At 40.9% G+C, this 26,195-nt stretch overlaps 1 protein-coding gene across 26 annotated transcripts in view; it reads left to right on the forward strand.

The window, feature by feature from the left end:
* LOC116062779 (formin-binding protein 1) overlaps positions 1-26,195 on the forward strand; it is a 66,190-nt gene that overhangs the window by 26,376 nt on the left and 13,619 nt on the right. For 15 of the 26 annotated variants that reach the window (XM_035991188.1, XM_035991186.1, XM_035991176.1 and 12 more), the window contains exons 3-10: positions 221-277; positions 605-752; positions 8,330-8,392; positions 10,056-10,160; positions 15,632-15,760; positions 16,385-16,531; positions 19,160-19,351; positions 20,981-21,169. In XM_035991188.1, the coding sequence (XP_035847081.1) occupies positions 221-277; positions 605-752; positions 8,330-8,392; positions 10,056-10,160; positions 15,632-15,760; positions 16,385-16,531; positions 19,160-19,351; positions 20,981-21,169 (1,030 nt within the window). The remainder of the gene's footprint in view (positions 1-220; positions 278-604; positions 753-8,329; positions 8,393-10,055; positions 10,161-15,631; positions 15,761-16,384; positions 16,532-19,159; positions 19,352-20,980; positions 21,170-26,195) is intronic. The other 11 variants (XM_035991191.1, XM_035991194.1, XM_035991192.1 and 8 more) reach the window with 2 other exon arrangements.

Raw genomic sequence — 26,195 nt, forward strand, 5'->3', positions numbered from 1 at the left:
ATACGCCTGGGGGGAGCACGATTAATGACCTGAAGAGAGGAAAGGGGAGGTAGTGGAAGTAGCGGAAAAAAAGCACTCTGCTGGATTGACTTGTGCACTGGATGATCCTTTGGCAGGTCCATAATGGCAGTGTCAGGGAAATATAATGGGAATGGGGCAGACTGTGCTCTAAAGATACTGTAAGAAATGTCTGACAAGGTTGAACTTTTTGTCCTAACAGGAATTTATCAAAGAAGTATCAACCCAAGAAGAACTCACGAGAAGAGGAAGAGAGCAAGTAAGTTCAAGGATCTTGCACATAGAACAGATTAAGGGAATATTTTGACATAGCCTAGCCAGGCTAGCTGTTTCCCACTGTTCCCAGTCTTGAGTCTATGCTAAACTAAGCTAACAAGATGCTAGCTATAGCTTTGTATCTCACCTTACTCTCCGCCAGAAAACAGTAATTCCCGAAATGTCAAACTATTCCTTTAACATGTTCCCTTTTTGAATTACAAATCTGTTCCAAACCAAATCCAAACTACTATACTATTTCTGAACAAAATGACTGTGTTTCGCCTCTGTCTTTGCAACTACACCGACAACACTTCCTGTGTCTCACCAGGTACACCTTCTGTCGAGCCTTCCTGACGTCGCTTAATGAGTTAAATGACTATGCGGGTCAACACGAAGTTATAGCGGAGAACCTGACGTCTCAAATCATCACCGAGCTTTCGCGCTACCTGCAGGACCTCAAGGCCGAGAGAAAATCGGTGAGATACATTTTATATTCACTCTTAGTTGTGCTCTTTCCATAACCAGTGTCTTATTTCTAGGTCTTTATCCTCTTGTCATTCTCCCCATGCCAGCGCTTTAAATAAAACCTTTCCTTTAGACAGACGGACATGGATTCTATGAAGGAAAACTGGCCTACAAGACATTAAGTAGCCCATTCCCTCTGCATACTCTATTCTGCATGAAGTGAAGTCATCGCTGAGTAAATATAGATACCACCAAAGGCTCGCCAGAAGTGCAGAACATGACTGAATGAGTCCTTTTTATGGGACAGTCATCATTTCTCTGTCATTACAGGCTTATTTCCCTCTTTTATAAACAGTCTTTCAAAAGATGGGTGCACCACACACTATTCTTATACGTTGAAGTCACTTTCGTCCTCACCATTATAAAGAGATGTGGAGGAGCGGTGGACCTGCAGCAGTGTGGTGCCCATTAAATCCATAGAGTTGTTAGAGGAGGAGAGAGAAAGCTACCCAGCTGGAAAATAGTACTTTCTTTAAAAAATCTGCCATGGACTCTTGTGTCACGGAAGTCCAGCTGAGGGAACTGGAGTGGAAAACCAAAACCAGAAGGCTACTCTGAGGTCACAGTGCGTCTATGTTCATGTGTTCAATTGGTGTTGCTGCACTCGCTACTTTACATAAATACAGGAAGCCCTGGGTCGCATTATTGTTAGTTAGGTAGTTTTTTTTTAAATTTTCAACTCGGTTTGAGTTGCAGCAAACACAGAGAGAAAGGGGATTTCCAGTGCTTCTCAAGGGGAATCGTCCACCGCCCCCAGGCCTCTTTTGCTTTTTTGGCTTTGGTTTAGCCTGGCTTGGTTTGGCATAACATCTATATCTCTAGTGTCCAGCTAGAGTGTCCATGGACAGACCCCTTGCTGTCTTGAGGCTGCAGGATGTCACTATGACACCCCTCTTCCTCTTCACTTCTCTGTACCTTTCATCTATTTCATTTATAAATATCCCTGTTTCTCTCTTTCTCTCCCCTCTGTCCTCCTAGTTTTGTCATGTGCTGCCTCTCTTGCAGAAAAAAGCCAGTGCTGGGGGCTTTCCCTTCATAGCATGCACCCCACATTTGGTGTCTTTTCTGAACAGAAGATTGTTTCATCTAATAGACATTGAGCAAATAGTTTCTCAGGGGAATTCAGAACAGTGTCCTTGTAGGGTAAATGTAGCCCGTTTAGCTTATTTTCCTCCTTTTCACTTTTTATTTAAAGACACACTCGTGCCCTCAACACACTCATGAGTGATGAGGAATGACTTTTCAAGTGTTGAAAGGCTACTAAGCGCCATTCCCCAAGCTACAAAGAAAAAGACCATCAAAATTGGCCTTTATTCTTTACAGAACATTCAGGGTTTCAAATTCTGCCAGTAACACTGTTAGAAGAAGTGATATTCTGAAAGGTGTTTGTAAAGCAATCATGACCCATGACTTCCCCAGTTTCCCGTCATTATTTTCTCTGGTTTCATTCACATGCATTTTTAAGCACCACTTAGTGTTCTCTCTGTCGTAGCTCTTTGATTTGCGACTATTTCAGACAAAGCTGTGCAGGCAGACCCAGACAGTGGGATTAGAGGAGGGTCGGGGTCTGCCTCTCTTGGGTTTATACAGAGTTTATTGGACAGGTAAAACCCACACTCCAAAGAAAGAAAAATAATACCACCTCATTAGTTTCTCATGTGGGGTTTGTTTTGTAAGTCTCCCCACCTCCCTTTGTGTTTCCCCGAGTGAGCCTCTTGCTAAGCTCAGCTTGGGGTGGCACAGGAGGTGAGGCCAAGAATGTTGTCTTAAAGGATTGTATTCGAGAGCAGATATACTTGTTTTTACAGAAGTGGAACCTGGTTTTATAGGTCAGACTACTCGATTTAATGTGTTATGCAAACATATTCTTGTATTAGATTGAACTTAGAAAGGCACATGAAGGGATCTCAAAATATATCCTGACATCAAAAAGGTTTGCCATGTAATTTGCCAGGCATTGTTTGTTTATGGCCTAATAGTACAATAGGCCATGACGAAGAGCATGCAGGGTTAATATGGGATAAAGAGCTGTGATTGTGCTAAGGAATTTTAAAAAGGTGTTCGGTCAGCAAACTGCTGCCCTCTCCAGGCCTCTGATCACAGGGCTTACAGTAGGTATCCTCTCTAATCAGGCCTGATAAAGACCCTTAAAGACTTAGCAAGACCTCCAGAGACTTACCATTCACTGTAACACTTTCACATTTATAAATGTAACTATACTGTGTTTACTGTAAATATCGACATGTGTTACTGAAGTCCACTTGAGGGATAGTTCATTGTGTTCTCTTTTGTATCCACTTGCACCCGCAGCACAGCACATAATTATATCTTTCGGCATTGGGGGAGGTTCAATCTGTTTTATCCTCCTGCGATGTGACATGTTCAACCAGCTACAAAAAAAATTCTAAAAAGAATACATCTCCTTCAGCTGGCAGAGCCAGCAAAATAAGCATTACGTTTAGTGAAAAGTCAGCTGAAAACTATAATGCACTATAAAGCGTCTTTAGGTGGGTTTGGCAGAGGATATTGTCCTCATTTCTCTCTTAGGAAGCAGAGAGGAGTGCTGCAATCACAGTGGTAGAACAATGTGTCTCACATGCCTTCTTGTGCTGAGTGGAAAGTTGAGAGGGAGAATCGATTGTTGGAACTTTTCCATAGTCGCTGCACGTACACCTCAATCCAGAATACTTCAGTATAAATTACTCTGCAATATTACTCTGTTTGAACCGTCGCCTAACGGTCTAAACATGAGGGGAAAAGTCAGTGGAGCTCTCATGTGGTTTAGTCATCTCTTGAGTCTCCAACACAAGTCTTGTATGATTTGTAGATATTTCTAGTACCAGTGATTAAATGTGTGTTGACCACTGTACAGAACTGCAGGTGCACATTCCTATGAACCAAGTCACGTCAATGAATGACTAACAGATCAGTTAGAGCTTGTGTGCGCGCACAGATGCACATGTGCACCTCTTCACACAAGTAAACTCAAACGTGCAAATGTGGTGCTGGAGCGAAGTTTTCGTTCCTCTCTTAGTTGTCAGACAGCAGAGGATGTTTGTTGATTGTCACCTCTTTCACGTTATGTCTTTGCTCAAAACATATTACACCATTTATGAATGTATACAGCTTGTGAGTCACACAGGGTGTATGTTACACTCAGCCACATCAGAGCATGTCTGTCTCACCTCAGCTCACTCTGGTACAAAGATGACACTACAAGGTAGAGACGCAATCACATGCCAAGTAAGTAGCACTTAGGAGGAATTTCCCATGGTTGTTGGTGCATACATAAACATATTAGGGGTGGGAATCACCAGAAGCCTCACGATACAATATCATCATGATACTTATGTCACGATACAATGCGATACAATATTATATTATATTATATATATATATATATAATATTATTTATTTTATTCTGCGATATATTGCAATTTATTACCTTTTTTCCAACTTCAAATTTTTCCCAATTTCAAATTATGTCCCCAAAAGGAAACTTTGTGAGCATCTTTTTTTTTTAAGATTAATTTTTGGGTTTTCCGCCTTTAATTGACAGGACAGCTAGGTGAGAAAGGGGAGAGAGAAGGGGAAGACATGCAGGAAATCATCACAGGTCGGACTCGAATCCTGGACCTCTGCATCGAGGCACAAGCCTCTCAGTATATGTGCGCCTGCTCTACCCACTGAGCCAACCCGGCCACACGTCAACATCGGTTTTATCTAAAAAGTTAAATGTCTCTGTTTGTTCATCTCATTTCAATTTTATTGCTGCAAAATGGGATTGTCAAGCAGACAAACTGACCAACACATGTATAATAATAGATCGATACTTGGCGTCTGTGTATCGATACAGTATTGCCACGGAAAATATTGCGATACTATGCTGTATCGATCCCCCCCACCCCCCCTCCCATCCCTAAAACATATTAAGCATCAATATAAAAAAAACAATAAATACAGAAACAAATAACACATATAACTATAACACATATAATGTAACTATTTAACATAACACAACAAGTGTTTTGGTACCTGGAGGGAGTCTGGTGCTCTGTGTTGTACCAGGAGACTCACAGGCTTGCATGAGTAATTCTTTTGTCTAGAAAAAATGTAATCATAGCACAGAGCAGTCCTGCTTCTCATTATTAAGTAAATATTAAATCTGTTGATCCAATGTGCTTGGATGGATAATGATCATATTTTCCAGTCCCACTTTTATTACACTTAATACATCAATGTAGTTAAAGTTTGGAGTCAGGGTCAAGCATTTGGTAACGTAGCAAGACACTGAACCCCAAGTTGCTCCCCGGATGCTGTATGTATAGCTGTCCACTGCTCCTAATACTTAGGATGGGTAAAAATGCAGTTATCAATTTTCACTACATTGTACTGTCAATTGTATGTGATGAGTAAGTATAAAGATTAGTTTTCGTTTCGTTAATTTGAGGTTTATTTCTCTGTCACTGTGTCTGGGTAATATAGTTGTCATTGTCCATCTAGGATCGCCGACAGCCATCGTGATGCCCCCCCCCCCTCCCTATGTCCACACCAACACCGGGGCGGAGCTAATGGCATTCATTGCGTACTTAAAAAGTAACAATTCTGATTTATCAACGGTGCACAGTTTGATTTTGCGAGTGCAACTGCAAGTGGACAGTCAGGCTGTCACTTTTTCCTCAAAATCATCAGTTTGGATGTTGTAATCGTGTTGCCCAACCCTACTGGATAACTGTGAGCGGCAGCTTCAGGTCAGCGAACTGTTGAAGTACTTCAGATGTCCCTGACAGTGTCAGCAGTCACATGCTGTTACTGAGAGGGACGTGTGGGAGAAAGACAGGGTGTGTCTACTCTTTCCTGTGTTGAACAGGAGAGAGCTTTGTGTATCTCTGCAGCTTATGGATTTAAACACAGAGACAACACTGCAGAACATCTGCCTACCTTTATCCCAGATGGCTGTTTGTCACAAACGATGATGCAGTCTTTTTAATTGTGTTTGAAAGTGAATGAGCTTATGTTTCTTGTTTGTAGATCTTTATCCTCCAAAATAGCTGTTTGGGGAAGAGTGTCAGCGTAGTTTGTTTATCATTGTAGAGATGGAAGATTTGTTGATGCAGTCCGCATGAGATGCAGGGTATGTTTTAGATATGTTGTTATGGAGACAAATATTTGGTTGAAAGAATGCTCCACGGTAACAATGACATCACCATGTCTGCTGCTGTGTGTTGTAAAAAGGCTTTATGTATCATATCTATCGACATATTTTCATTACTGAATAAGATCCTTCTTATCAAACAGGAATTTGAAGGTCAGGGTCTTAACAGCAGTTGAGAAAAAAATGCTTTATTTTATATTTGTTCGACTTTAGAGGTGCCACAATGTCCCATTTTCTGTTAGAGCTGAAATACTTCCTCTGAAACACTGGAGCAGTTCCTTATTTTACTCAGCTTCCCTCGAAACATTGGGAAATGAGAAGTGTGACTCTCTGAGGTAAACCAGGGCCCATTCTCACTACTCTCATGTCCAGTTGTATCTAGGTGAGATTAACCTTTAGGCCTCCTACATTGGGCTTAATTTCACATCACTTGCTTGTGTGTTTGCGTGAGTGTACAGAATACTAAGGACTTCCTTGTGCTCTCCAAAGCGCTGAAATGCAAGAGAAGTACAAGCAAAAGCGTATTGTTCTTTATAATGGCCTGGTTCCGTTATTGAGTTGCAGCATCGATATTCAGCTCAGCCACTGACCCTGGCTTCCGCAGTCAGCGTAACCAGGGGATACCTCATTGACAGTCAAGTCTCAATGTAATTTTCATTTGAACTTGATTCTTTTTGGATTCTTTAGGAGAGAAATGTGACCACAGGCAATGGAGGAATTATTTGTATGTTTTTTTTTTATAAATATTGACAATTTCATTTCCAAAAGTTTTGAAATTGGTGCTCTTAAATTTCCAAGGGATCTGGCTGTGATCCACACAGAGAGCCGTAGAGAAATGTGCACTGCCTCTGGGCCAAGTGCTCTGGTCCCCTGGAGCCAGATAGGCCAAGTGAGGCCTTTTACTAAAACACGCAGCGTTATGTGCTATGTGAGTTCAGACCAGCAGCCGCCACCTAGTCTTGTCTAAAATGCCACACTTGGCAGTGCCAAAATCCTCTGTGACCTGTCTGTCTCCCCCTAGATTACAATATCTGGCTCCTGGTACACTTCCATGTTTTATCTCACTGTAAGCTTCTCATTGCACATCCAACCTTGCTTTAGCCTTTCTCCGTTTCTTATTCTGCTTTCTCATCTATCGGCTGTAACTGTCATGTTGTGGATATTTGCTATCCTTCTGGTCATTAATATCCTTAATTGTAGCATACGTCAAGTGGAGATGTCTGTTCAGGGGCAGGCCAATAACCAAACCTATAAAAAATAATAAGCCCACAGAGAAGTTAATCAGTATAACAGTTTCAACAATCACAACATGCATGTTCTTGATTTAACAAAACTAACAATGACAATGTTAACATGCTGAACTCTATACACAAATAAACAGCATACCTGTTTAACATTCTTACCATCTTCTTTTAGTGTGCTAAAATGTGCTAATTAGCACTAAAAAGTATTGGACAATTAAACATTTTTGACCTGATGGTGGCACTAGAGGAAAACTCAGGGGATCACCAAAGTTTTTACAATTCATCCCAACAGTGAAATGAATATCTGTACCAAATTTCATGGCAATACGTTAAATAGTTGTTGAGATATTTCAGTTGTTGTTCATTGCCTTTTGGACTAAATATTTTTTTTTTTGCATCTTGCAAATCTCTACTGTTTAGATATTCCTTGTTAAAGTAGTGTGCCGATTTTATTCACAACTCTTGTACTGAGTACAGGAAATGAGTGCACCCATGAGGCCCTAGCAGAGAGCAACAGAGAGGACAGTTATTTTTTTAACAACACAAACCATGCACTGTACATGACATGTGACTTTGCAGCTTCATGAAAACAGCGTCTGTTTGGCTTTACCACCCTGTTATTGGTTGTCATTGTTACTTGATCTACAGTATGTTTGACCTTTTTTATTGTATGACTACTTTTTTATTACTTAGTATACATTCTTCATTCAGTTGATTCTAGGATTGGTGCTTAATGAATGTTGAAATTGTAAAACTGCCCTTTCTTGGTGCACCTGTGTTGAATGGATGGGTTATGATGTGGCTGCTCTTCAATCAAATCGACTTATAGCCATATGCTGGAGCCTGTAAGAATCTCTGAGTTAAGCCTGTGGATTATGTGGCCATACTTTGTAATGTAGTTACAGTATAGTATCTATTTAAATTTGTCCTACTTTCTCAGCTTACATTAATACTTCCCTGTGTCACAGTGTGAGTAATATTCATAATGTCTAATGGTATGGTTGAGAGTCCCATTCCAGCTGCTACTAATGTATTATCCATACTGTGTCAAGGTCACCTGCTTTTAAATCCCTTAAGCTTGTGAATAGTATGATAATATTTCAAATCTTTTTCTCAACTCTTTTGACAGCACTTCCACGATGGCCGTAAGGCACAGCAGCACATTGAGAGCTCGTGGAAACAGCTGGAAACGGTAAGTGACCCCATTAATGTAGTTACCATTGGTCACGGTGACTCAATAGACAAAAGTAGAACATAATAATAAACACAATTTCACTTTGGAATGAAACCGGCTGTCAGAACCCAACCTTAGTTATGACATAACATGTAGTATTTGTCTATATGTCATGGTTTATATATTTTTTCAAAAAGAATAGCATACTGTACACTAGACAACAGTAATTACATTAAAAGCTTTGTGGTTTCAGTTGCAGAGATGGTCTATTGACCTTAATCGCTCAAGGCCGTATCATCAGCAGCCTTATGATCAATCAACATCAACGCCACATGATACAAAAGCACATGCTTTTGACGCTTAAGGAGAAGCCGTGTGATGCCATGTAGAGCTGAGGGAGTACACACAGTAGATGGCAAACAGTCCGTTTCAATAAATCAGTTCATCAATTTATTTGTCACATGAAATTGTATGAGGTACAATTCCAGTGAAATGTAATCCCATCAGCTTCCTCCTTTCTTTTCTAATTGAAAAAGAAATCATCAGCAGAGGGCCGTGCACAGAGCCCTGGGGGACCTCCTGTTCTGTCTTCACCACATACTTCATACACTGTGCCATTTATTTGATTCAAAATGGAGACATTGCAGTGGTTATAAGCATTGGATGAATATACAGGACAGCGTCTTACATCAAGATGCAGTTATAATAGTCAAGTCAATTTATTTATAGAGCACATTTAAAACCAACATAGGCTGAACTAAGTGCTGTACAACGTTATATTATGTTATAAAAACAAAGAAAGACAATAAAAATATAGACACAATGAACATTATACAAACAACACACTTCTATACAAATATAGTATATATAGTAGTATATAATAGACAGATGATGTTGGTTTAAAGCTTACCGATGCTTTTAATTAATGTGTTATTGCATGATTTATGTTGTCCTCTCCTAGAGTGGCAGGCTGATCTGCTGCAAATCAGACAGAAAAAAACTGTAGGTAGAAATATAAATACAAAAGTAAGTTTCACTTGTGTATCCTTTTAGTTATCAAAGTAGGCCAGACTAATATTAATTTGGAATACTGTATAATTCCGACCTTTAAAAAAATCTAGATAGATCAGATCCAGGAGTGTCTGTTTTATTTGTTTAAGTGAAGGAGCAGAAAGAGAGACTGCACATAACACCACTTTTTATCTCTGCCTGGCCCCTTTGACGGGGGAGAGAGAAAGAGTGTGAGAGAGATGCATAACTGCCTTGTCCTCCTCAAACTTTGCTGTGCGTTCAATGATCCCATTGTGTGCGAGGCAGATAGGCATAGTTCAGAGTGCATGCTGGCCCAACAAACACTGATTGTTCGGTTAAAGGGGTCGAAAGAGGGTTGAATGAATGGTTGTTTTTCAGTACACAAATGACCACTATGAACATTTGTTTAATCTGCAGACTGCAGACTTTGACAGACCCCATCGCTGTGTCAATGCCATAAACTGACCTATGTCGCACACAATGCTGTGTCTGAAATCCAAATGACGTATACGTTACATGTTATGACGTTCATTACTATGCTCTTTTAAAGGTCGAGTTATGGTGTGTTTCCTGTTACAGCTCATGGCAGGGAATTACTGATTTAATGTCTCTAATCATATTAAATTTGGGTTTCTCTTCTTTTTTTCAGTGTAAAAGAAGGTTTGAGAGGGACTGTAAAGAGGCAGACAGAGCACAGCAATACTTTGAGAGGATGGATGCTGACATTAACGTGACTAAGGCTGACGTGGAAAAGGTATGTGTCATCTCACTACCGTGCAGCAGCCACCAATCGCGCAAGCTTGTCCTGTACCCTCCATGCTCAACACAATTGCCTGGCCTTCCTCACCCTCCCACCTAGCACTCTCCCATTTCTCTCGACATTTTCTTTCACATTTTTTCCCCCTTACGTGCCCCCCAAGCCCTGACTCCTCATTCCGCGGAGCCCGAAAGACAGCAAAGATTGAGTGACCATGTGTTTGATGCCAGGGACTGTGTGTAAAAGCTGGCATTGTCTCAGCAGCACAGTGATCTGCTGCTAAACAAAGCTGATAGCAGCACCAAAACCTCATTATCACTGTTGAGCAGATACCAAACACTCTGCTGTGCTGTATGGGCCATACAGCACAGCAGAGTGTTTGGTATCTGCTTAGCAACAGAGAGGACTTTGAGTCCAATGGTGGTGCTTGTGTGTGTTAATGTGTGTTGTGAATTACACACATTAGTTGGCTTTGCCTTTTTAGAAGAATCTAAACATATAGTTTGCTATTTCTGTGATTATACATGCTCTTCAACACATGCGATCATCCAATTCTCAGGACTTCTAGTCACAGAACCCCCTGGGCTTGTAGCTGATGTCATTTCCTGTTGTCATAACCAATTAAAAGAGCCCTCAAAATCTCTGCCTTTTACCCACAAGGCTCCCACGCCCGCAAGGCATCATGGGTCAGCAGCGCGTGCTCTTGCTGCTTCATCAGCTGTTGGAGTAGAGCTCAGGCTCAGAGTTGACACAGTTCAGACCCGATTATTATGCAAATATAGGCTGGAATAAAGAGCCTTTCTGCACTCTGGACATACAGCCAAAGGGCTACAAAAGGCTTAGGCTAACACTGAACTCAACTGGAAAGACACAGCACAGCAGCTCAAGAAACTAGTCTTGAAACAAGAGTGGTGTTGTGTCTGATTACAGTTATTTCATTTATTGAGGCATGAAAGACTCATACATTACACAGCATTCAGTGCTGTATTATTGTTCTCATTTAGTTAGTATCACTGTTTGTGTTAAGTGATTTCCATCCATGCCTCGGAAATTCAACTTCAGTTCAATACCAATACCGGTGCTTTTACAGTACAGCTATTTACTGTTAAGGAAGAAAGTACCAACTTAAACTATCACAGCATAATTTTACATTAATTTACAGTCATCTTTTCTTCCTTTTTTTATTTAAAGGAAAATTGCAGTATATTTTCAATCCAAATCTTATTCTCACCATTGTGGCCGTTCTGACTACTGGTCACAATAACTTTGCGCTCACCTCCTTTGTGGTTGAGATTTAGAAAGAACATACTCACTTTGAAATGAATTTTACAAAACAGAAAGTTTATTTGGGAAACTTTAGGACAGTGGTTCCCAACCTTTTTTCCTTGGCGCCCCCCCTACTTATGTCTAAGAAAAGCTGAGCCCCCCCCTCCGAAACCGAAGTTGAGGTAACTCTCGAGATAGAGCCTTACTTTCTTTTTTGATACAGAGGAGTTATCAGCACTTTTACGTTTCTCCGCCATGTTTCATTCATAAAATACTGATGCTGTGGCGGCAGGAAAAACGAGGATGATATCAGCTAGCAGCTAGCAGCTGATCTGATGACAGCAAGGTCCATAGGTTAAGAGGTCCCAGAGGTTTGGCCTACTAAGTAGCCTGCCTACAATTTTAAGCGAGAACAAAAATACATAGTTTTTATACAGACTTTTGTATACATTATATATTCTAGTGTATTATCATAATTTGTTTAACATGTGCAAATATTTTTTTTTACCTCAACCTCAAACCAGATAAAGAGTTGCGCACCCCCTGTGATCTTTGCCGCCCCCCTGAGGGATCCCCGGACCCCAGGTTGGGAACCACTGCTTTAGGAGACTCATTCAAGTCCACGTTTTCCAAAGCTCTGTAATATAGGTGGTTGAAGTTATTATGACGCCATCAGAATGGCCATATTTGTAAGAATAAAACCATGTTTGAAAAATTCCAAAATTTTCCTTCAAGGTTTGATTACATACATACACAAACATAGCTTGTGAATGTGATGTTTTTTAACATCTCACTCTCAGATAGACCTCTAATTTATTCTAGAGAGTTTATACAAAATAAAAAGGTGACCGCATGTTTACCTTATCGTTAGTGATTATTTACATAATCTCAAGGATGTAAAAGGCTGCAATGAAAGAAATGAAGAATGACTCTAAAAGCCTTTGTTATGCATTAATAAATGGTAGGCAGCAATGTAGACTACAACATTTGTATGGTCCTTTGATTCAGAAACAGTCACTTACACACCTTTAAAACTCGCAGATTATGTAACAAGATGCTGTGTCAAACATTACCACGTGCCTTAATGGTCATAATGAATATGTAGCTTGGCAATATATAGATCACTGCAAAAATATATACTCGCTTTCTCATCTGCTATTCCTTTTTGTGTGTTTTTTTTTTTGACCGACCTCAGCTCTCTCTTTTTCACCTACTCACATTTCCATCGTTCAGAAATGTAAAACTTATAATACAAATATCAGTCACTGTGGAAGACAGTTGGATTTTCTTCCCACACTTTTTATTTTTTTATTTTATTCTTCTCTTAGGTGTGTTTTTTTTAACGAGGTACTTTATTGGTGTATTGCATCTGTCGTATCAATTCTATTAACTGATTTTGTAACAAAAAAAGAAGCAGTGAATGTGTGGATGTATAAAAAAAGAGAAAGGAAGGGTGTACTGTACTTGTACACTTCTATTATTACATTTGGTTGAAAGCAAAAGTCAAATGTATTTTTTTTTTGTGCTCAGTTGTTTTGTCCAGTAATAAACAGATGTGGTCATAAAACTAAGACCGAGAAAAGAACAATGTGTTATTTTCTTTGCAGAGGAATATTCTGTTCATTATTTAGAAGGCCTCTGACTATTAATCACCGGAAGGAATGACATGTCACAGTCTCAGCCCAGTTTGTGTTTGAGTCATAGTTAAAGCCTTGGAGTGTAAGTAGGTCTGGGTTGGACAGAACAGATGCATGATAAGTGAAGAAGAGAAGAAGAAACGGAGGGTTTATACATGTTTGTAGGTATAGTTGTGTGTGGAATTGTGTCTGTGTACTGTGTCTGTGTATTAGTATTCTGCAGCTAAGGGCCACCTTAGGACCTGATAAGTTTTCTAATATAGAAGTAACTTTCTCGGTTAATTTACTTGTCAGTAACAATAAAAAAAAAAAAATTGAATAGATATATTTTGACTCCAGGAGTTGCTTTCTGTCTGTGATGCGATGTCTCCCCGTAATGCCAAAAAAAAGCTGCTGTTTGTTGGGCTGAGGTATTGTGGTTTTCTCTGCAGATGGAGCAAACCTCTAACTGTTCCCTCTCCTCCTCTGGCAAAGAAATCCCTCAATTTGGGGTTTGGATTCACAGCCCAGATATCCACAAAGCCTGTTAACAGTTCTTTAAGGGACCCCAGCCCTCACACACACACACACACACACACACACACACACACACACACACACACACACACACACACACACACACACACACACTCACACACTCACAGACTTCCCTATTGTGGAGATCCTCAGTCATAAAGCATAAAGAAAAATGACACAGTGCCCTCCTCTCCACTTCTGTACTGCCTCTACTCATACCATAAGAGCGTGGTTTACAATTCCAGTAGTTGTGATTGTGTTTGTATACCCTGATACCGGCTTCCCCTTTTGAGTGATGACACGCCTGGTGGTCCAGGAAGTGTATCTATGGTAACTTCTTGTTTAGCTGGAAACGGCTAACAATCCTTTTCTTGTTTGTGTGTGTTTGTATATCTATTTTATTCCATGCCTTGAAGCGAAGTTCCCACAAGGTAGGTCTGGCGGACAGAGAGCCTGTGATATCTGTGGGAACACACTCTGTCTCGACTTGTGTCTCAACACACACACACACACACACACACACACACACACACACACACACACACACACACACACACATGCTCTCCCGCAGAGCCTGACACACAGACCTTGACCAGGTCACTGTTAACACGCCGTGTCCTGTCTGACTGTGACCTGCTCCCCCGTACAGTGGCTTATCTCGCTGTCTTCTGCTGAACACTATATTTGTGTGATGTAAGAAAGATTGAATCAAGAAATGCTGAATTATTCTGCGTAACGGGACAGCTTTCATTCAAATTTTCATAGATAGGTAGACAGATAGATTTTATACGGATGAATACTGGAGGTAAATGTATGTATATATGGAAATGTGTGTGTGTATATATGTATATATATATATATACATAATATATACATATATACACACAGAAGTGTGAGTGAAAGAAGAAACAGGCAATTTGCAGAAAATGACAGGATGTGATGTTGCTGCAGGCAGCTTGTTGAGAAGTTCCGTTATCTGCCATGTTACCATGGCGATGATGTTTAGCCTCATCATCTCTTAACACATCCGACACCACTTTGCACGCACCTACACTAGCTTAGCACAAATCAATAACTGCATGCTCACAGACCTGCACGTAGATTTTAAACAGCTGGACTTTCACATGTGCTTTTTAGCTTTTCTCTGGATTAACTTTTTTTTAATGCTGTGACTATCATTTTCCACCAGAGTGTCTCCGCTCTGACGTCCCCCTTTTTTCTAGTATGTCATCTATTACCATACCCATTACCCATATGTGTGTGAGTGTGAGAGACTCAACTCTTGCCTCAGATTGGTGTGTGGGTGAAAACTGGATGAAGTCCTTAAAATGTTTCCCTCAGGGCTATGACAGATCAGGGTTACAGTTTTTCCCGTTCATCTGCATTCAGCTGACCAAATGCAATAACTGGTTCAAAAGGCGACTCTTTGATATAGATGGCCCAATGAAACCACTATGTGTGCAGACAGGTCTCAGATCTGATGGAAAGAGGAAACAGATATGAGGTCTTAGCTACACACACAGCGCACATACACACACACACAAACCCACTCCACGTGCTGTCTAGCTGAGATAATCTCATCTCCATCTGCTTGCCTTGGATGTGTAATAGGCTGCTCCTGCTGCGTTTCTGACTGCCTGCCTTGCCTCCCTGAGACCGAACTGGCTTAAAATAATCAACGTTATCGACAGTAGAGATACGCCAGACTGGGCAGGCAATACAAATCCAAATCCCTCCATTCTGCAGCCGCGGCAAGCTGTTGTTTCTCATTTTATATGTTTGTTCTGGCCTACATAAAGTATAGTCAAATGCCAATGGCTGTTGCTGCGGTCCCACTCGGATTTGCACCTGTGACCGCGCTTCCAGGAGCTCAATGTTTATGTGTGTACTGTAAATGTGCATGCATGAACACTTGTATGCACAAATGTGTCAACTCATGTAGGTTTTTATCTGGCTGTGGGTGTGTGTTAGCCATATGTCTGTGTTAATCAGGGAACACTGTAGTGAGTGTCTCTGATATGCATGTTTATGCGTGTTGTTTTTCTTCAGGCACGACAGCAAGCGCAGGTGAGGCACCAGATGGCCGCTGACAGTAAGAGTGAATACTCCTCCTACCTGCAAAAGTTCAACCAGGAGCAGAATGACCATTACTTTACAATTATCCCCAACATATTCCAGGTAAATATAACAGCACTGCAACGTATGTCCTATTTTATCTGATTTGTTGTTGCACACAATATTTGGGATAAACCAGGGTTTCCCTTGAATCAAATTTGTTTAGGGCGCCCACCCAGATAGGTTTTCCTCCACCCAGAAATATTTTTTGCTTGTTTATCATTTCTGTCTTTCAAAACTGTGTGCAAATGCAACTGAAAGCGCTGACTGAATGAAAACTCTGTCAGAATTGTGCATTTATGTGCAATCATTACTTGGGTCGACTACTTAAAATAAATCCTCAACATGTGGGAAACACTGAGGGAAAATGAGCCATCCTTATTAAGAGTGTCGAGTATGTTATTTTCTGTTGCATTGTCACAGATTGTGAGCTTTGAAACACAGTGTTACGAGTTTGAAATAGTTTTTTCACTTCACAGAGTTTTGACTTTACCAGTGCTCTTTTTTGAGAATAGGGTTAAACATTAAGAAAGATGTAAAGTGCATACGAGATTTCCCAGATGATAGGTCAGATCTTTGATGCTCAAAATCACAAAACACAAGCCCTGACCGCACCACTCTAATTCTATAACACAAGCTAGTAAAGCTTGGAATTACGAATGAATATGCCGGCATTTTCGTACGTAGAAACTTCAAGACATGGAGGAGAGAAGAATTGACAGGATAGGAGTGTGCATGAAGACGTTTGCAGACGTGGACCGCCAAGTGCTGCCCATCGTGGGGAAATGTTTAGACGGCATGACGAAAGCCGCCGAGTCCATCGAGCCCAAGACTGTGAGTATACAGCAATAAGATACATGTGCGCGCACACACACACACACACACACACACACACACACACACACACACAAACACACACACCACCAAATGGGACATATTAGTCACTCAGCCAGTGTGTCAGTCACAACCCACACACTACCGATTTAGGCTTTTATTTAAAGGTGCACTATGCGTTCCTGCATGACGTTACTTCTGTTGACGTTCCAAGTAAATTCAAAACAAAACAGAGCAAGCTCGCCCCTCCACCCATGTTTCCGTAACTGTCATGACTAACTGACTAACTGTCACTAACCCCCACCCCCAACCATCTTGTCTGTGATTGGCTGGAACGTGTTTGTTGTATTTTGGTGCCTATCCTGTGCCCCCTAGTGTTAGTTTGACATTTACGACCCCTGTGTTGTCTCCCGAGATCGGGCTTTTTCACAGTGTATTCAGGGGGCAGGCAGCTAACGGACCAAGGAGAGATGCCTACAATTTGAGACAAAAATGAAATTGCGCTGAAACCATGCAGGAACTCATAGTGCACCTTTAAGCAACAAGTGTGCTGGTGGGTTTGTACCCTTGGGGGGCCTTTAAAAAATAAAAACAGTTCACCTGTGAACAACAACGTTCTTGTAAAGTGGTGGCAGAGTCCATTAAATGTTAAGTAATAGTTTGATATTTTGGGGGAGAAAGGAGCGTTAGATTAGATGAGCGATGCCACTCCTGTGTCTGTACTATAAAAATGAAGCTACTGCAAGCTGCTGGTGAAATCCAGGGGAAGCAGCTATACTGGCTCTGTCTAAAGGTAACTAAATCTGCCTTTAGCCTTAGATTTAATGGACAGATATGAGAATATAAGAGTGGTATTAATAGAATCTTCTCATCTACACTCTGCCAGAAGACGAATATAATTTCCCAAAGTGTTTTAACACCTGTACTTGTGAAAATAGGAGGAAGTTGCACTGTGAAGCACTGTGCTTCCTATAGTCTAAACCTGTTGATTAGAGCTCATGAGAGCCTGTTTTAGTTTATACACTTCTATGAAGCTTATACAAAGTTATTGGCTTAAGTTATGTATCATGGGTTATTATTATTTATTATTTGGTTATTAAAATGGAAGGCAGCCTTCATCTACATTAAAAAGAAAATAATCCGTGTGATATATTGAGATGTCACATGTTGGCTGTATGACAAAAAAACATGACTATCCCCTGGGATTGCATAGCGTGTGTGTGTGTGTGTGTGTGTGTGTGTGTGTGTGTGTGTGTGTGTGTGTGTGTGTGTGTGTGTGTGTGTGTGTGTGTGTGTGTGTGTGTGTGTGTACGCCTGGCTGTTTGCATGGCCCGGCTCCAGGGAGATGACTCCAGCCTGTGACTGTCTGATGCAGTAAACAACGGCGAGGAATAACATATCACATGCTCCTTCCCTGTCTTTGTCTCTCTTCCTCTCATGTATGGAGTGCTCAATCTTTGACCCCATGATCCTAACTCCAACCAGACCCTCTGCCCTTATCAGTTCGTTGAGGCTGATGCACGCTGCGCTTGATTAATGTCCTTCTTCCTGTGTCTGAGGAGTCTGGCTATGTCCCCAACCTCAGTGTTTTTGTCATAACTCCTGGCTGACAGATTTAGGTCCTTTCCTCTTTCTTCTGTGTCCCACAAACTGGATATTGACAGTCTCTCTCACTCTCCTTTCACTGTTTCAAATGTTATCAGATTTAAAAACTACTATGAACAAGAGAGTCACCAGGCCCACTATTATGTGCATCTTATCTCCGGATGTGCTGAGTAGCTAGACAACATGAACAAACATAAATCCCCCGTGTTAGTCAGTGTTTCGTAGGGCTGCACAATATATATATATATATATATATATATTTTAATCGTTATCACGATATCAACTTGCTGCAACATATCGCAAAAGAAACTGCACTTTAAAATGTAACTTATTCTTTCTTGTTGGTGCCTTTTATGTTCAATTCAAAGATCAATTTGTTCAATGAAATAATGTCGGAAATTAGTTTTTTTTAATTCAAAAGCAATTTTCTGTATTTAAGCAGAATACTGAAAGCAGCAGAACTGTGTACAGCTGTGCAATTAATCAAATCTTTTAATCGTGATTACGATTTCGGCTCCTAATGATCACAAAAACAGAATAATCGAGAAAAACGATTATTTTGCACATTACCTTTTGCAAGTAAACTCTTATTTTGTCTTATGTTCTGAATGAAAAAAAAGGGAAAAGTATGGGTAAGGATTAGGAGTAAGGGAAATTTCACAGTTCAAGGTGTTTTCACTGTTGATTTGTTTAACTTTTTCACAGTTTTTTTATTTCAATAATTGCAACGTCTTTCCAAAAGTCAGTGAGTAATCGTGTTTAATAATTGTGATTTCAATATTGACCAAAATACTTGTGATTATGATTTTTTTCCATAATCGAGCAGCCCTAGAACTGAGTACACTTTAAAATCAGTTTATTGATTGCAAGTTATATCGTTATCGCGATATTCAACGTTATCGTATATTGCATATTTTCCTCGTATCGTGCAGCCCTAATGTTTTGCATTTTCTGTTTCAGTTGAAGTGGATAAAAACTGTATCAAGGCTGTCACTGATTGCTGCCACCACTCTCCCCCACTAGGACTCAAAGCAGGTGGTGGAGTCCTTTAAGTCCGGGTTCGAGCCCCCGGGAGATGTGGAGTTTGAGGATTATGGCCAGGCCATGAAGAGGACGGTGTCTGACACCAGCCTGTCCAACTCCAAAGAGGCCAGGGAGAAGCCTGCCGGCAAGAGCAAGGGCAAACTGTGGCCTTTCATTAAGAACAAGAACAAGGTAACACATGCAATGCAAACTTAACACGGAGCCACATTTACACTTGAACATACAGCAGAGCCTCGCTGTTTGTAGTGCATTTTGTTTTACCACTTCATTTCCCTCACTTAAAGGTCACGTTACACTTTGGGGAGATTTTTGTGGGCTGGAGGGCCTATAGACTATATTATCTTATGTTGGTTCTGTCTCGTAATATATGTGTTCAATGTTGCATTCGTAGTATCTGTTACATTTGTAGCACTGGTTACGTATTTAATTTAGTTTCATTTTTGTGTAGATTCTTTGACTTTCGTTAAGCTCAAGAACTTTGTTGCTAGTTCATGTTAGTATTGCCATTTCTGTTGTTATTATTTGCCACCCGTTTCCTCCTCCCTGGCAATCACCTTCACCAATTTTTGGAAACTTCCTTCTGTAACACACACTAATGCATTTCTACTGTCATCCTGTGGACGGACTCAGCTGGCTGAAATAACAGTTTCCCTTTACCGTTTTTCCATCGACTGGAACTCCTGGGTAGCCTCCTTCAGTTTCTTGCTTCTGAACAGCAAAACTGATTTCTTACTGTCTTCTGGGCTGGTGGCACTGTTGATATTGAATTAGAGCAGAGCATGTTTCACAGTAATTGTGTGTGTGTGTGTGTGTGTGTGTGTGTGTGTGTGTGAGAGAAAGGCTGGAAGCAAGTGTGTGCAAAGCCAGATGAGAAACCCCAGCGTACTGACTCTATGTGTACAGAAAATGGTAAACATGTCACTTATCTGGTGCTTGATGCACTCATGATTAATTTTTTTATAGAAGGTTTTTGGGAGCACAGACAGCCATAAAGAGAGGTATTTCTACTTTACATGCACACATGCATGCAAGCATAACAGACACATACGAAAATAGAACATTATACTGCTGTTTCAGAACAAAAGCACCATCGCTGCCTTACAGAAACAGGGTTTTTAGTCTGTTTGTTTTTGAAAGAGGGGTTTCCGACTCACTTGCCCATGCATGCGCATTGTGTGGCGTCTTAGAACTTATCGCTGCTTCATTCTGAAACTCTCCAACTACTTGATGAGTTATGCAGTCAGATGTTATAGGACAGCGATAAGCAATTAGATTTCTCTGATGATGACCTCAAATTCAGCTGCTGATATCCTTGGGGATGTGGTGAATTTCTCGTCCTAGCTGGCATGCGATGAGGTCGGGAAAGAGAAAAAATGAGAAGGATTTCGAAAATGGAAGCCTGCATGCGCTTTGACTGAAACTCTTTGCTGTTTGCTGTGTTGCAGCCGCTTGCTTTAACACATGTTACGCTTCCTACTCACTCTGGTCGTTTTTATTCTTTTTAACTGTCTTTTTTTATGTTTCATATGTTTGACATTTTTTTTCAACAACATAACAACTGATACACTAGGTTTTATGTATCTTCGGTTGTCTTATAATTTCCGTTTGAGTTTTCTGTTGTGTGTTTATTTTTTAATATTTGTAGGAGGCTTATTTATTTCGTTTTGTGTTCCCTCCTCCTTTTCCTCCTTTGTCTTTTTTTCGTTGGATTCTTGCCCCTTTCTACTTCTTCTTCTTCTTCCATGTTTTACCTCCTCCTCCTCCTCCTCTCTCCATCACGGCTCCCTCTCTTACTGGTAGCTTATGTCCCTGTTAACGTCCCCCCACCAGCCCCCACCTGCCCCCCCAGCCTCATCCCCGCCCTCACCCTCTGCTGTTCCCAACGACCCCCAGTCTCCCAAGCAGCAAAAGGAGCCCCTCTCCCACCGCCTCAACGACTTCATGAGCTCCAAACCCAAAATGCACTGCCTCCGGAGCCTGAGGCGAGGGGTAAGTGTGTGTGTGTGTGTGTGTGTGTGTGTGTGTCCAGCGAGCTTAATGCATGCGTGTGTGTCCTACACCTGTGTCTGAGCTCTGTACCTGCTACACTGTATGGGTAAAGTAATACAAAAGGTAGAATCTTTGCATATATTTTTTTACATCTGTTTTGATGGTCATAATGCCTACATGATCATCTAGCAGGTGATTGAACAATACCTCTGTTACCTCTGTAGGAAATGTGACCTCTATTAGAACACAGTGCTCACATTGGCCCATTACAGATTTAATGTTCACCTTTTTTTCTGTGCAGATGCACCTTTAAAATTGTTACTATTATTACAAAACAAAAAGGTATAATCTGTGAATACCAGCAGTATGACAGGCCTTTTACCTTTACTTATACAGTGCTCAGCCTATTTGCTTCCTTAGCATGCTTCTGTAGCACATAACTATGAAGCCATGGTACATGTCTGACTCATTCTCCATCTTGTCCCTCTTCATATTAACTCTGTGCTCACAATGACAATCCCTCTCACCCACTTCCCTCCGTTTGACAGAAATGAACAAGACGCCTGAGCAGTCTTGGCAGTAGCATGCAGACTGCAGTAGCTCCCTGCGCACTTCTCTGCAGTCTATGCTGGAGGCAGATTGTTTTTGTTTAGTTTTAGTTTTAGTTTTTTGCACGTGATATTAGATAAAGAGCATACAGAAGAAGGTTAAAGCTCACAATATGAACAATAGGGCTGGGAATCATTCAAAAAGTTTCGATACCTTTACCGATACCAATACAGTGACTTTGATACGATATTCTTTTCGATACCAATATTATAAAATCCATTTTAACAAAAAGAATTTACAACATTACACATTACAGAGGAGGAGCCCCGTCTCTGTGTATAATGTGGAGTTTTACCTGCATGCCTGTTCGACATGTAACGTTAGACAGCCAATCAGCAGCATTGTTAGATCTTGGTAGAAGCATGCTGCGTGCTTATTGGCTCACTGACGCTAATGAGATTTACTCCTTTGGTATGGAATGACGAGGCATTTTTCGATACTCGATACTATGGGAGCAATTCGGTCGGCGCTTAAAAAGTATTGAATTCGGTACCCAGCCCTAATGAACAAAGTGATGGATTGTGGGTATGGCAGCAGGTTGACTGAGTCACCCACACCACGAGGAGGGAGAAGGCCAGTAGAGTAATTTTAGAAGGCTTCCCAGAGGGTGGCCTTATCAGCACCAGCCTGGTGGGTCCCGGTTGGTGTCATCACCAGTTCCCGCTCTAAAGTCCAGTGTTTGTTGTAATGGTATTGCTGGGCCGGGGAAGGTCATAGCATGTCTTCCCATAACGCACTTCTCCCTCTAACTCTCCCTGACCTCAGGAATGGGCGGTAACTCACGTGTTCCTTCCGGACCCCACAAATATGGGTTTTTGTTTACGCTCACATTTTGAAAGGGCAGCAGTTACTCAAAGTAAAAACATTTGTATGAATTGGTGCTACCATGACGTCTAAAAAAAGGCAAATAAACAATATGGTGCAACAGTGCAGTGTGTGCAGTCGTATTGTAGAGGAAACGATTGAAGGTCGGCAGAAAAAAAGGAAGTGTGTATTTTTTTCTAGCGCCGCACGGATCTATCAGGAAGTGCGCGTTTCTGAAAGCGGAAGTGCTGAAACAGCTCTCGAGAAGGGCGATAAAAAAGAGCTCAATCAGATTGTTTGTCGACTATACACTGATTAAACAGATTGACGTTTGACCTTACTCTAACATTCTAATAGCGTAGGAAAAAGGGTCTGTGAGAGGTTAGAAACTGTGGCAGAGTTTAGAGAATCATCCACTTTAAATGAATCTGCACTTCTTTCCATATCTCATGACATTTAATTAAGTTACCCTTTCATGTCTCATGCCACTGACCTGTTTGTTTTTCATGTATATAGATGTTTTTTTTAGTACATTTTTACAATATCGTTTCTTTCTTTTTGGAATAAATCTCCCATATGTTATAGGTAATTTTAAGGCAACAGACGGTGCATGGTTAATCCTGCAACAAGTCTTTTAGGGACACCAGCCCTACTGCCTCACTGACACAAACATGTTTGATCTAATGCCTGTGAACAGCTGCTGGTAGAGTGGCAGGGCATTTCCTCAGCTCTTTTACAAACAGGCCTGCATCACACTTTAGCTTATTTTTAACAGGGTATCTGCAGGTCTTCAAAAGCTTTTAAATTCAGTTTCCAAGAAGGCTTTTGGATCTGATCTGAGCTGTCAGACGTGACATCGCTCATCGGCTCATAATGGGAAAGTGTCCATGTTATTAAGAACTTTTTTTGATTTGTTAATCCATTTTATGATACTTAAATCAAATTTAATCAATGTATCACTAGGAGTTATTGTTACATCCTGCTGGAAAGGAACAAATAAATAAGAAACAGGTATTACATTGCATTCAATGTGGTATTAAAAGAATCTTAAATGTAACTTCCTGCAACACCCCTGTTTAAAGAGTTAACAAACAAGCAAGATACAAAACCTACTTTCTATGTTATTCTGCAGTTACAGCTGCAGGTAAATCAAGAAAATACCATTTTATTCCCCTCGCACCTCCTGCAAGGGGAACATAGTATCACATTAGGGATTAGAGTAGTTGTGCCAGTGGAAGTGGGGTGTTGTGTGTCTCTGCACAGTGGAGGGATGTCTACCCCCGCAGGAGAGCCTTTGTGTGGTGCATATTAGCTGTCTAATCCATCCACAGTAACTGTGGAAACAGGAGAAGAAGAAAAAAAGAAAGCGTATGTGTTTTTGGAGTCAAATGAAAACAGTGTACAGTATAAGAGCTTTAAGACGTCAGTGCTGTTTTCTGAGTTCTCATTGACAAAGCTGTGTTCTCTCCGATGACCACCACAGCAGCAATCGCCGCGCTCACTCAATTGTCACAAAGAGCTTATGAAGAGGACTCTGGGTCGACCCACATATGCTTTCGAAGCCAGGCAATATGTTGTAAGTGTGTGCGTGATGGGCATCAGTGAGTACCAGCGGTGTGTGTGCGTGCGTGTGGTTCAGGTGGTTGGTGCGGATATATGTGCGGATGTGTGTGATTAGTAGAAGCCATGTACAACACATACAGTAGCCTCATTAATAATAATTTGTTTTGTGACACATTCAGTCGTCACAAATAATGAGGAAAAACTTCCTCACTAAGAAGGCTGGTGTCTGTGCCTGGCTCAGTATTGATCACATGGCTCTGACGCGTGTAGAAGCGGGGCGAATGATCGGAGAAGAGGATGACTTCATCCCACATCACATGTATCAGCTTGAGGTTTGTTGTTGCTCGCTGTTGTCCTGCAGATGTTTTGAGGGCTTCCCCCCACTGAACATCTACTGTACAAGGGGTCAATTCACAAAGTGCTACAAGCACCTGAGGCTGTGGGGGATTATGGGTGTGAGGATGCTATTCATCCCCCCCCAGCAATCATCCCCTCCCTTCCGGTCAGGTGGATGTGACACTAGGCGAGGTGTTGGCATAGACTGTATAATATTAATGGACAGAGCATGTGTGACGTCACCCATTGGTTTGTGGAGATCTGCTATGAGTCGTTGAGTTTGCTGTTAAGGACACAGCCATCCTGGTTGCGGATGACGATTTTAGACGAGGAGTGAGGGAGGAGCTGCTTACACTCGACGTTACGTTACACACTTTCACTGGCAATCACATCATAGCCACGCCCTAAAACACCCCCTGCTTTATCGCCGATTTTAAAATCAACAAGACCATAATTCAAAAAATGAACATCATTCTGTGTTGCAGAAGACTTAAAACTAGCGATTAAGACCATAAACTCATTATGAAAATGTTCATTGAGGTAATAAAGCAAGTGAGAAGTGGGTCACTTTCTCATAGACTTCTACAGAAACCGACCTCCTTTTGAAACCGCACGTGTCACCCCCTGCTGGAATTCAGATAGAATGTAGGTTTAAGGCACTTCTGATTTGCAGCACTTCGCCGAACCGGATACTTTGTCCATTCATATTATACAGTCTATGGGTGTTGGTCACACTTTGGATATGGGTTCAACCTACAGTACCCAGAATTCACCCCTCCAGGGCTTTCTTTGTGCTGGTGTGCCATACTGCAGCGATGTTATCTGTTTGTAAAGACCATAATATACCTGTATATCTATGTCTGTCTGTGTGGTTGGAAAGAGTTCAGGTAGATCTGTGGACCAGGGCCCGTATTTATCAAACTTAGAAGAATCACACTTAAGAGAGCTCTAAAGAAAGAAAAAATATTTGCTGAAAGTGGATAATAAAACACATTTATCATGCAATATGCTCCTTACAATAAGCTGCGACTCTCAGGTGATAACATGATTTATCACATATGCTCAGATGAGGAAAAGCCAATCAGGGACAAGTATTTACTCTGCATCTGCCCCTTTGTTTATTCATTGTTCACAAATCCTTGCGTTTTACTTAGTGATATTTTATTCTCGCAAAAACATACCTGAGTTAAATTCTTAAGACGTTCAATGTATTTGTGTAAATGTCCTTGCAAGTTACACATGAAATAAACAACAATCCAATATATTTAAATATGGATGAAATAACAGGAAATTGGCTAAAATGAAAACAAAAAGAAAACTGAACTGGAGAAGAATGTTTAAATCAAATGCAAATAATAAGTTTAGAACTACACCATTCTGATGAATATAGTGTCATTCATCATGACCAATGATATTTTGTATAGTTTTTTTTTTTTAATCTTTTACTTACTAACAGATTTTTTTGCCAAGCAAGAATTAGAATAAAGTCCATATCTGACCCACTAGAAACAAAGCCCAGACTAGATCCTAACCCAGAGTTTATGATACATTCTTATTACTTATACTTGCACACCATCAGTGCTGTCAATGTTTACGTGTAAATTAGATATTATCTTATGTTCTGTAAGTGAGGCTTCACACATAGTAAATGTAAGAATAATACAGTGTCAGGGAGGCGAGAGGGAGGATCACAAGGCGTCACAGTGAATACCGT

This window comes from Sander lucioperca, chromosome 14 (assembly GCF_008315115.2).
Source record: "Sander lucioperca isolate FBNREF2018 chromosome 14, SLUC_FBN_1.2, whole genome shotgun sequence".
NCBI lineage: Eukaryota > Metazoa > Chordata > Actinopteri > Perciformes > Percidae > Sander > Sander lucioperca.